Source organism: Solanum lycopersicum, chromosome 8, assembly GCF_036512215.1.
Source record: "Solanum lycopersicum chromosome 8, SLM_r2.1".
NCBI lineage: Eukaryota > Viridiplantae > Streptophyta > Magnoliopsida > Solanales > Solanaceae > Solanum > Solanum lycopersicum.
The window spans coordinates 58,542,457-58,556,195 of NC_090807.1; the positions used below are offsets into that span (position 1 = coordinate 58,542,457).

At 30.1% G+C, this 13,739-nt stretch overlaps 1 protein-coding gene across 4 annotated transcripts in view; it reads right to left on the reverse strand.

Annotated features, from left to right (window-relative positions):
• Positions 1-6,596, reverse strand: part of LOC101259468 (uncharacterized) — a 63,513-nt gene extending 56,917 nt beyond the window's left edge. For 3 of the 4 annotated variants that reach the window (XM_004245368.5, XM_010326858.4, XM_026032338.2), the window contains exons 1-4: positions 5,532-6,596; positions 4,117-4,261; positions 523-801; positions 151-318 (exon numbers count right to left, since the gene is read on the reverse strand). In XM_004245368.5, the coding sequence (XP_004245416.1) occupies positions 151-318; positions 523-801; positions 4,117-4,261; positions 5,532-6,388 (1,449 nt within the window). In that variant the 5' untranslated portion in view covers positions 6,389-6,596. Of the gene's footprint in view, positions 1-150; positions 319-522; positions 802-4,091; positions 4,262-5,531 lie in introns of those variants that run through there. The other variant, XM_010326859.4, reaches the window with a different exon arrangement.
• Positions 6,597-13,739: the final 7,143 nt, after the last annotated feature.

Sequence of the window (13,739 nt, forward strand, 5' to 3'; positions counted from 1 at the left end):
AAATAAAGGTTGTTTTAGTGAAAACATACAAACATATCCGCTCATGAAAGCACATAATGCAACTTGCAGAGAAAACATTAGAAAGGAAGTGGGAAAAGGAAAGAACAGCAGCCTGCTCCATTCTATCATAACAGAAGCACGGGAAACTACCTCATCTGATCTGTTCCCATAATTTGGAGAGTCCTCCAAACGAAGAACTTGTGATTTACTTGTCCACAGAAGCTGCATTAATTTCCTTCTTAAATCCGTTTTACCAGACAAAAGATCCCAACCAAGGACGGCTAGAAGAGGTTGGAGCCGGGGAAACAGCAAAAGAATCTAAATAGAAAAAAGAATTAAGAGTTTTTATTAGCAAAAAGTAAGAAGTGAGTTAATATCAAAATGAGCCATTATTTTTTCTCTTTCTTTTTCCTTTTTTTAGTAGTATAAGAATGTGCCATTGCTATGCTGAAACCAAAAGAAAGCAGGTTTATATCTGGGCTTTCTGAAATATAAAGTCAAAAGGTTAACTGTGAACAGTACATTGCTAGCCTCATGCAGTTCCTGTTTTCTCACGGCAGACAGAGCAGCGTCCATGACACATTCCAATAAATGCACGCCATGAACACGAGCATACTGGTACATTTCTCTCATGCAAGAAGTAATAACAGTCTCCAGCAATGAATTTGTGCTGTTTAAAGTTGTCTCAGAATTCAGTTCTTGGATAAAATTTTGGAGATGCTGAAGAGGTAGAGGAATCTGATCACTTTCAGAACCTTTGACACTCTCAATCTCTTCCAAGAGCATTTCATCATGAATTACCTGTAAATACTCAAGAAGTTAACATTCATTTCCACTTATTAAGGGCGAATTATTAGGTATTTTTAAAAATAAATATGTGGGTTGTGCCCCTAGAACTTTGGTCCAGTGGTAAGGGCATAGGAAATGATGTGTCAGTTAGCCGAATATCACGTGTTTGAACCTGTCACATATAAAACCCTAGTATTGAAATGGAGAAGGGCAGTCGAGACATTATCCATCGAGTTCTAAACTGTGTGCCACACTAGGGAATTTATGGGTTATCGAAAAGAACATGTGGGTTGTCTGCCCTAAGGTAAGCTTTGATTTAGACCTTCACTCAGAGCTAGGCGAAATCATACAAAAAAATATACTGGTTGGTAATTTGTTCTTGTAGACAGCAGTTTCTAACTCAGTATTTTTAAAGTGAAAAATGCAAAATATGATGAAAAGCGTCACAGGGTTAAAGCAAAAGGAAGCACAAGCTTCTTTATAAAAAAGTTAATTTTATGGATAGCATAAAAGATACTATAAATATAGGAATTTAGTATCACAACATCGAACATAATTAAAGCTACTGTAATAATAATGATATTCATCTAAGCACAATTAACATTTAACTCCAAACAAGGACCCAAAAAAGCTAACTTGATTCGAAGAATTAATTTTCAATTTTAAAGTGGGAAAATTTACTTGGATGGGTACCTTTTAATGAATAATTTCTGATTTAGCGATAGTTTTTATTCATTACCATTTATAGCGGTGAGAAGTATAGGAGAAAATATTACTCCCACCATTTCACAAAGAATGACCTAGTTTGACTTGGCACGGAGTTTAAGAGTATAAAGAAGACTTTTGTATCTTGTGGTCCTAAATTAAAGTTAGATTAAATGTACAAAATTGTCCTTTGATCTTGTGGCCTTAAACATGCCACATGGAAAGCAGAATTCAAAATGTTACCAAAAAAAGAAAGAGATCATTCTTTTTGAAACAAGACTAAAAAGGAAAGGAGGTCATTCTTCTTTAAACGGAGGGAGTATTGAATTGTTGTTTTTAAAGTATTAGATACCTTTTCCAACTAGGACACTACAATACAATCTTTTTCTAAGTAGGATACTATATACTATTCTTATTACTATTACTATTCCAAGTAGGATTGTATATACCTATTACTATCCGAACACTCTCCTCGAGCTAGTGCATACAGATCATAGCTTGTTACAAATGTAATTAATACAAGGACCAATGAGGAGCTTGGTGAGATATCGCAAGTTGATCACTCGACTTCACAACATTGACTGTCACTCTCCGTGTGCTTAGTCTTCCCATGAAATACTGGATTTGGTGCATAATATCAGTCAATCTCATGAAATACTAAATTCAAGACTGCCCATTCATACCAGGTAGTCACTTGATTAATGTAAATAAGAGGTTATCCACATTTTGCATGAACTTCTGCACATAAATCACTAGCTAACATATGTAATCATCCTCTTCCTCAAGTATCCATTACTCAAATCGGCCTCACTGCTGTTAACCAAGCAAAGAAGAACATCTTTCTAGGCACCAAGGAATCCACACCGATACATCCAGGAACCCCATGGCCACCTGCCACCTCCCTCGCCAAAAGTTTGTGGTAATTAGGAAAAATTACACCTGAAGTGAGAGTTGGAGTCCTAGGAGACCTGGTAAGAAGGAAGCTTTGTGGGAAAAGATTATCGTAGACAAGGATGGAGTTCAAAAAGCAGTTGAAGGCCAGCCAGATTACTTTGTCATTTTTAATATCCCTCTTAGGTAGTATAACAGAAGTGCAGGAAGGAATTTTTCAGGATGTTTAGAAGTAATGCAGGAAATGGTGCAAGAATCTAAAACTGAAACTAAAGTAAGTGATAGTTCTATAATCAATTTTTAAAAACAGAGCCTTCTATAAAGCTTCACTTTCAATATTTCTGGCCAACAGACAGCACATTCTCTCAGCTGATTATGAGTTGTACATTTTGCAATTGATGGTACATTGTCCTTTTTTGTAACTCTTTCTGTTTGTAAGTAGAAACAATCACATTTGCTCATGAATATATATCATACCCTCTTCCCAAATCTAAGAGAAAATAATTATCCATCTAAGACATCGCAAGGCGTCTAAATTACTCTTATCAGCCCAATGAAAAAGCATTAGAAGTAAAACTTTTAAAAAGTATTGTAGTTGACCTTGTGAATTTGTTAAAGATAATGATTTCAAGTGAAAAGATGGTCAAACGGGTAGTTGATAAGATGCCAAATCAAATTTTAAACAACCTAAATAGTACTCCCTCCGTTTCAAAAAGGACCGCCTAGTTTGACTTGGAACGGAGTTTAAGAAAAGAAAGAAGATTTTTTAATTTTGTGGTTCTAAATTGAAGTTATGTCAAATGTACCAAAATGCCCTTTAATCTTGTGGTCTTAAACATGTCTTATGGAAAGTTAAAGTGTTGCCAAAAAAGGAAAGCGGTCATTCTTTCTGAAATAGACTAAAAAGGAAAGAGGGACATTCTTTTTGAAATGGAGGGAATAGTTAGTTTATATTGGATCAAAATGGTAGAAAGTAAAAAAACAAATTCATTAAAGGAAAGATGTCAATTTTTTTGGGACACAAACTAAAACGGTTACAAGGTCAACCTTTTTTAGAAAAAGAGTAATCAGAGTGATGTTGACTTTGTGTAAAGAATTACCTCTTAAAAAGGATTTTAAACATAACCAAGCATTTCGTAGACCTAATTAGAGCAATGAAAGAGGAAAAAATAGCAACGGAAAGATTCTTGTTTTATGACAGTGGTGTTTGGGCCTGCTTTCGTGCGCATCAACTAATCCACCAGTTATATCTATATCCCACGACAAAAGGTATTGGCTAAATATTTTTTTTATGACAAAGGAAACCCGCAGCCGCTACTCTTTGGGTGTGCACAGAGTAAAACCTCCGCTCCAATGCAATAGCTCGCAAACCACATAGGAGAAAAAACCCGCACCGACCCGGTAGGGCAAACAAGGTATTGGCTAAATATGTTCACCAAAGTTTTGATTCGAAAAAAATAATACCTAATGTGTTTCGTCTTTTGCTAAAATTTGAACCCTAGTTTCACATGGTCGGTTCCTGCTTCATTGACCAGTATGCAACACCTTTGGGTGCAACCAAGCAAACATTTAAAAAGGAAGCACTTTACTAAGCATCTATTAAAAGCAAACAGCATTAAAGTAATCATATAATTTCAGATATTGTGGGCTGCAAAAGCTTATTTTTTGACAATGCCATAAAAAACAACATTCAGCATGGAGCGTACTTTTGGCAAGAATTATCATCACCACCTGTATCATCTTAACAAGAGGAGTACAACGAGATGAAAGTGCTTCCCCATAAACTGACAAGAATTTGCTTCGCATCTCACGCCGGGCATCTCCATAATCATCCTTTCCAGGTAACACCCTTCTGAGTAGATCTTTTGAGACCACACTACATAAAACAGAAACAAGAATATAATAATGAAACAGAGGCAAGAATGGCCAAGGAAAATAAATTGAACACCAAAAAAGTAACAAGCACGTCAAACACTACCCATTCAGTCATAATGAAAAGGTGGTTAAAAAAATACTTTTTCCAATTCCTCCATCCACATGATGGCAGAAACACAATATACGTTTCTTTTCTTTTTTTCTTCTAGTACAAGATAAGCAGGTTGACCATCCATCAAAACAAAAACATGTTGATCTGCATTAGCGGAGGACAGAATGAATAATATTCGAGAAAAAACATATGGTCATGTTCATTAACCAAATCTATATTGCCTGCTCAATCTTAAAATTCAGTGGCATGGCAGATAACACTAGAAGAACAGTAGTTCTAATAAAAGTGGAACTCTTCATCTCAGAAATGTGCTTTATCCAGAAGCAGTATTTATAAAAGCATTCTTAGCAATGAAGTAAATCTTGATAAAACTAATATGTTGATGTACTACTGTCTTTTATAAGGTAAATAGCTTCGTCAAGCATATCTAAGTCCACCTCTCAATGTTCGTAAGTATGACTCCTATTCTTATTTTATCAACTAGCTTTCTACTTCAGACCAATCCAAGGATACCTTTTTAATCCAACGAAATTGAAATTGTGTTCTCCTCAACAATGTCGATTAATATAAAGAGTACAACCCCGTAATAATTTCAAACTCAATGTGATTATCTTTTTTTTCACAACAATGATGTGCAGCCCAGCCTGCGCACATCTTGACCATTTCACCAACTAAGGCTTAGGGCCTTAGGCAGAAGAGAAGAAATCACCTAGAGTTTGTCACCTCTGTTAGGATTCTGAACCCTGATCTTCCACAGTTTTCATGCCATTTTTTGACATCTTTTTGGTTTAGAATATGTAAAGAGTTACAAGGTAGAATTATTTTAAGCTCTTATCCGTTAAATATCAAAGTATTGATCCATTCAACAATTTAATTCCTAGATCTAGGTGAAAGTCGGCCAAGATCAATCGAAATGGATCCAAGATAGTAACAACTTCGGGGAAATACATTTTAATTTGCTTCACATTTTAATGCAAAATAATTTTCAACAGCCCACTAGGTATTTCATATTTCAGCAATCATAAAATGATGGAACTTACAAACCTCAAGTACTAGTCACTTAGCAATTTACTTACTAGGTAATAATAATATTGAGCAAACTTAAAGAATTAAAGCAAGAATCTTGTCAATAACTATGTAAAACCATGATTCTGCATACCGATACTCCTCCTCGGTGATACCATAATTCAAATGTAGAAATCGAATATGTGAAACAGCTCCATCCACATCATTATCCATCAGGCATTCCCTCATAGCATCCAAATGTGCAGTTTGAATGCATTTTTGCAGCGATTTAAGCCCATTATCCTCAACCTCCTTATGATTTACTACTGTCCTGACTGTAATTGCCCTATCGGAATCCTCATTTTCAATCCAACCAACTTGTTTCTCTATATTTAGTGACAAAACATCAAAGATATCTGCATTTTCAAGAAACACTCTGCTCAAACACATCATTTCCTCTTCCTCCACTACAATATCTCCCCCAGTATCTATGACATCATCAATTTCAATCAAATCCGGCCTCAAGCGCCTCAAACCCATATCAGAAATTTTCACTAAAACCCTCAAACATTCACCTAAACCCTTCAAATCCTCATTAATGCCCGAAACATGTCCATTTAATTCAACATCATCGACAGCTTCTGCACCCAATTCCGAACTCGAAATGCTTTCCGAAACCCTTGAAATCACATTTTGTAAGATCAAACAGAACTCAGCCCTCAATTTAAGAGCACCAGCATCAAACGACCAAAGCTGGGAAGTGGGTTCGTTAAATTGGAGAAGTTCGAGTGTACATAGGAAAGTGAGAAGTGCAGGAGACGGGCAAGACTGAGACCAGATAATCGAATCGAACCTTCCTCCATTTGCAACAATTGTTTGAAGAATGACTCGAGAAAGTTCAGGATTTCGAACACGAAGACTGCGTATAGTGGCTCGAAATGGCTCAAATTGAGCTAAAAAAAGATGGTTCGCGCTGACTTTACACAGCAGCTCTGTGTCTTTGTCTTCCATTGTTACTTTACAACTAGCTATGGCGATTCATGTGAGTGAGATATGCGAATTGAGGTAAACAACACTAGGGTTTTTGAGATGGATTTTTCTTCTGGGGATTTTTCATGGATCGGTTACAACGGTTGAAACAACAAAGGAAATGTTGACAAGAAAAACAGAAAGGGATTTATATAGATGCTCGTAAATATTTTTTCTGGGAATTAACGCCGTCGTTTAATTGTTTGTGTGTAAACTATTATAGTATAGCTTCTTATGTACTCCCTTCCGTTTTATTTATTTTTATGTGTCATTTTTCAGATTTTGAAATTCAAATAAATTTATATTTAATCGTAAATTTTTTGTAAATATTTTGAATTAACAATCATTGTGACTTATACGTAGATTACAAATATATAAATTTTATTTTTTTAAAATTGAATATTTCATGCGCAAATTTATTGTGAAACAACTCTCGAAAAATGAAAAAACGTCGCATAAATAGGGACAAAGGAAATAGTATAATAAAAAATAATAAAATTATAACTATACTATGCAACTTTTGATTAGCTATATCAATTTTTTATTTACCTTTCTAAATGAGTTTTACTAGTTTAGAAGTTAATTACTTAATTACACTATAGTTTGCAATGTTATGTGTTTTATCAGATTTTAATACCTCTAGATATGTCCAGATACATGTATCATGTTTGATATATTTAATCAAAATTAAGTGTAATTTATTTAGATACATTGTATTAAAATTGATTTGTATGTATCTAAAATTCACAACAAATCTTGTTTGTGTCTCTCTCATCTCGTTCGTCAATCCCTTATGTATATGGGATACATATGAATCACACTCTCTATTTTTGTGTATATGATAGTAGTATATCTGTATCTAAATATATTTTCTTCAATATGTGAAAAGAAACTCTTAATTAGTGGTATGAGATCTAATATTTTAAAATCATATGTAATAAAATATGATAATAAAGTATATATAATTATCTAATTTTTCTTTTGTTTTTTAGTTGTGACCTCGATTGACTCATGCCTAAAATTTAGACATACTGTAATGTATACGTGCTAGTTAGATAAATTTATATCAAAATTTGTCGATAATAATATATTTGTTACTGTAATAAAAAAAAAATACCTTATTTGTCTTATATAGTATGGTATCAATTATTTCCTCATTCTCCTCTATCCTTATTTTGTGGCTTACTACTTCTAGATAAATTCTTACAAAAGCAAGAATTGCTATTACATGATTTCTACATATATTACCCTTTGTAATAATTTTTGGTTCTTGAGCAAGCTTCTTCTCATTGCTAGGTTACTTTCTTCATTGTGAATTTATCCTCCTAGAGACCAATTCCACAATAGTTATAACTTTTTTTTTATTTTTTTGTAATCTCTTCACTGTTTTTGGTGTTATCAATCACACTAAAATTGTGTGTTATTTTATAGTCATTTTTTGTTAGAGAATTAGTGAAAGACGTGTTACAATATTTGTAAGCTTTGAGGTGCATCATCTTTTTCAAGTATTATTTCATATATTATTTTTAATTAGCAAGTAAGACTAATATGTCAGCATACTTTTATTTCTTCTAGATAAATTATTTTGTTTCGTTATCTTTGAGATTTATTTTACGACTAATAATGTATTTGTTGTGATTTTTCTTGACTCTTGTATATAGGATAAAATGATAACATCAAGCGATGAAGATTAGTGGATTTTGAGTTATATGTGTTGATTATTCTTTTTTTTTAAAGTGTTTAAGAAGTAATGTTTCTATTATATATTTTTCTTTTGAAGTAGTTATGTTTTGTCAAAAATGATTATGTAGGGGAATTTATGATTAAATGTAATTTTCCCTAATTCTTTATGAGATATAATATTTTATTTTGTTAACTTTGAAATTCAATTTTAGGATTGATAATTTATTTGTTATTATTTTTCTTGACTCTTGTACATAGGATGAAATGAAAATATTCAGAGATGGAGATTGATGGATTTTAAGCTATGTAGTGATTATTCTTTATTTTTTTAGGTGCTTAAGAAGTAATGTTTCTATTATAATATTATTTTTTTTAAATTATTTATGTTTTGTCAAAAATGATTATATGTGTTAAAATGTAATCTTTTCCTTATTCTTTATCTTAATCTTCTTTTGGTAGATAATTTTTTAACTTATTTAACCAGATTTGTCGATTATAGGAGATATATCTATAATGAAAATGATTAGACATTCTTGCATATTTTGATTTTACAAGGAAAAATAATTTGATGTGTCTAATATAATTACAACTCTTTATTTGTCGAAATCATACATTTAATATTATTTGTTTGTGTTCATGAAGATAGAAATCCTGAGTTTTTTTAAGAAAAATATATAATTGATTCTCTTTAGACCTCTATATGACTCTTAGATAATTTCATTATATTATAATGGCAACACTCTTCAAAAATAATTATTTGTTCAGGTAGATTCATTTCTCATTTTCTTTTATTGATAATATTAGGTTATTGTGTTTGTAGCGTATAATATTTTAAAACATAGAAGTAGAAAATGAGTAAATGAATATCGATATGCTACTTAAAGAAATATGTACATATACTTTCATAGTCCGCGCAAATTTTATTAACAAAAATGATAAAACACAAGAGTGTAAGTTAATTTATAATTTTGAAAATACACATGATTTTATTAAAAATAAATTATTTATAAACATGTAAAATTGCAATTCTTAAATTTTTCACTTTTGTTGTTTTTTTTAGAAGATTTCAAGTTTATTGTTTTTTTTAGAAGATTTCAAGTTGTTTATTAAGAAGTCTTCATATTTTCATATTATTTATTTTTCGGGGGTTCTCAAGTTATTTCGAAATTGCGATTAATTTATAGTTTTAAAAATAGTTGATTTCCTTCCTTTCTATTTACTTATAATGAAATATTTATCTCAATAACTCTAATTTGTTTGTATTTTCATTTTCTATAATTAATGTTCTTTATCAATGTAATAATGTACAAATACTACTCATTATGTTACAAAAGTTCAAAGTCACATTATTAATCCTCTTAATTACTGTGACTTTTTATTCTTAGCAATTTGTTATATTAAATGTAATATTTATTTAAAATGTGAAATATACTTTTTAATATTTTGTGTTTAAGCCAAACAAAATTAAAAGATATAGGAATTTTGTATGTCTCATTTTCTTGATCTTTTTTGCATAGTTAATTCTCTCTTTTGTTCTCTTTTATGTTATTTTTAAATTTTACATTTTTTTCAATATAAGTTGTTTAAAAAATAATTGGATATCTAAATCTAAGTATAATAATAATAATAATAATAATAATAATAATAATAATAATAATAATAATAAGATATGAAATTTAACCAATTAAGATTGTTAAACTTTTTTTTTAATTTAAAATTTAATTATTAAAAGAATATTAAACAAGTATTAAATTAATCTAATATTATACAATAAAAATAATTAAAACATGTGATGATTGAGTGATGACGAGGACAAGTAATAGTAATTGTGGATAATAACTAATAATAGTATTGACTAACTATATAGTCATGAATACTAACTATTAATAGCAATCCGAATTACACATTGCTGAAAAATTATACTAAGAATATAATCATAAAGATTACAAATAAGCATAAAAGAACGATCAAATTTCAAGTTTAAATAAAAATATATAGGGAAAATGCACAAGTACCCCCTCAACCTATGTCCGAAATCTCAGAGACACACTTATACTATACTAAGGTCCTATTACCCCCCTGAACTTATTTGATAAGTAATTTTCTACCTCTTTTTAGCCTACGTGGCACTAGTTTAAAAAAAAAGTCAATCATCGTTGGGCCCACAAGATACTGCCACGTAGGTCGAAAAGGGGTTAAAAATTATTAATAAAATATGTTCAGGGGGGTAATAAGACCTTAGTATAGTATAAGTGTGTCTCTGAGATTTCAGACATAGGTTGAGGGGCTACTTGGGCATTATCCCATATATATAAATTATACTAAAAAAGTCTCAAATAAAAAAGAAAAAAATGATCACAAGTTTACATTTAAGTAGTTCTAATATTACCCAATTCTTATTACCTTCCCTTTTTCTCTGTGAAATTTATTTTTAACATTTAACTTTTCAAAGTTCACATATATTGATTGCTTAATGAATTTCATATTTAATCTATATTTTTCATAGCTTCTCTTCTACAAAATTATGTGATTAACACAAAATTCTTTTTATTAAAATAATTATTGATATTGATATATGATTTTATTTTAATTCTTTTCATAACCGCGCGAAGCGCGACTAAGTACACTAATTATATATGATTCTTATTCATGTCTCCCTAATTTTTTTCTTTACGTTTTTTTTAGGGTAATTTACTTCACAATTATCTTTTACTTTTAATGTGGCACAACTAGATCTTATCTGATATATGATAACCATGGCAATGGATGTGGTAGTCTCTTTTCCTAGATCAAATGTAACATCTCAAAAATAGGTAAATTGAATTGAAAAGGTAAAAATAGTTATCACACTAATATTGTAATGTACTAATTTAATTTATGAACTGTTGAAAGTTTTACGGGTAATAGAAATACAGTTATAGAATTTGAGTTGAGTTTTGAAAAATGTCAAGTCTCCAAAAATGGTTTATGAAGTTTACGTAGGTAAGTAGAATCCACTTTTATCAGTGTGAGGTTTACATTGAATTTCGTATAACTCACATGGTCTTATTATTAATTAATGGTAAATATCCCACAAATAAACTATGTTTTCTTCAAATTGTTTTTTGAAAACTTTCCTTATACTTTTAAAGTATGCATTAACCTAGTTTATGACTTTTGGTTCTTTAAATGCTTTTACTAAGTTTTATTTGGCCATGCATATAAATTATGTTAAGGTTTCTTGCATGATTATGTTCATGTATTTATGCATTATCCCATACTAGAACATTCAGTGTATTAATGTATACTAGTGCATATATTGTCTCATGATATAGGGGTTGACGTTTCTCCTCCCGCTCGTGGCTAGTTTGGATTGTCCTGACAACTTATTGGATTGATGAATCCTCGTGCTCCGAGGACAAAGACCATAGATGCTTTAGTACTTTTCTTGTCTTTCCGCTTTTTATTTGTACGTGGTTTATAAGTTACGTCCAAAACACTCTTTTGATGTTCTAAAGGCTATATCAGACACACTTAGAATTCCACACTTATATTTAGACTTCTTATATGATATGAGACTTCTATTGTCTATTCTATTTTGTGTATTTCTTTTACGTTGTGCTTATGTCAATTGGCTTGTTTAGGTCTTCTTGGTTTCTATTCACCATGTCACATTTAAGGTATACCATGTCAAGGGCTCTTGAGCTTGATATTGGATTTAAGGACTTTGAAACTTGTTCTTAAATCTCCGATGAACTTGGATTTTTACTTGATCTTGACTTTTGTTTGAATTTAAAGGTTTTGAGTCTGTTCCTGAATTTGGTGGTCTTGACTATTCTAAAACTTGAATTCTGAATTTTTAAACTTGTAGTTTATATAAAAATTCACGACGTTTGATCTACAACTTTCTCTAACTTTTTGTTTAAAATTTTATGTCCCTTTTTTGAATTATGAGAATATCTATCTATAGTTTTTGAAAATGGGAGTTGTAGTAGGAACTGGTTTCCTTTCGGCTTATCAAATTTAAGTGACATGACATATTAACTTTACGAATCAAGCTTGCTATCTTGACACATGACATGATCCTGTTGACTTCTTTGTTTGAATTGACATGTTACGTAATTTGCCACATCGCACCAAAATAGATCTCTGAGGATGAGATGACATTGGACTTAACACACTAGGCTCATCTATTGTTACCCAAATCACTTAATTTGAACTTTAATAAATTCATTTTTAGCAAATTTATATGATTAATCAAATTGTATTAATCCATAGTATTTATTTAAACTAATATAATAATGAATTTAATAGAACTCAAATCATTTTATAAATTTATATTTTAATAAATTTTAAATAATTACACTTTTCAGGTCAGTCTTGTGAGAATTTATCAATAATAACATAATGTAAATTTTCATTCAATTTCATCTGATATACTTAAAACTTCATTATATAGGGATTCTCCATGGAGGTAAGAAATTGTTTTTTAGGCTAGTTTCAAATATACGTAAGGGATTATGCATAAGTATCCCCTTAATTTATGTTCGAAATTTTAGAGACACACTTATACTATACTAAGGTTCTATTACTCCCTTTAACTTGTTTTATCAATAATTTTCTATTCCTTTTCGACCTATGTGGCACTATTTTGTGGGTTCAGTGTTGGTTGAATTTTTTTCCAAAATAGTGCCACGTAGGCCGAAAGGGTAGAAAATTACTTATAAGATAAGTTTAGGGAGTAATAGGACCTTAGTATAGTATAAGCGTGTCTCTGAAATTTCAGGTATAGATTGAAGGAGTACTTGTGCATTTTCCCTATATACAATAAAATAATTAGTTTACATCAAATATAGTCATGTTTATTTATATAAAAAGTATTCAAAAGTAATAGAAAACTGACTATACAATATAGCTTGTCAAAAGTTATAGAATATATGACAATAATACAATATAACTTATTTATATTCATAAACTATACATTATGATACATTCAAAAATCTAAATACATGTTAACTATACTAATAAATATACATCAACTATGACATGAAATGTATATTAACTATTTAATTTTAATTAACTCAAAATCACCTTTAAACAATCCCATTTTTTACATATGAAATTTTCTTAATGTTTTGTGTGTTTTAATATATCATTCACTCAAAATAATTCACATTTTGCAGTATACCAAATTTTAAAGAATAAGAGAAAAGAATAAAAAAAGGGAATAAGCAAAAGCATTATACATAGGACAAAAAGAAAGAAGAGGAGGAACGCAAATGGCGAAAAGAAGAACAAGAATGCAAATGGGATAAAGAAGAAAGAGTTTTTTTTTTTTTTTTTGTAAATTTAACAAATTGGGCTAAAAATATGATAAGTAAAATTTATATTATGTAAATAATTACATTGTAATTATGTTGATTTTCTTATCCACTTTTATTTGTCATTATACACTTTTTGAAAGTCAATTTGATTAATTTTTAAAGTTTAATTAGATTACGTTAATTTAATATTTCTTTAAAAAAAAAGTACATATTCAAAAAATATACAAAAAGTATTATAAATTACAATTTTTTTGCATATCAATATAATTAAAATATACATCGTAAAATATTGATTAAAATTCTTATAATTTGACTCTAAAAAAAATCATGACAATTAATTGAAAACA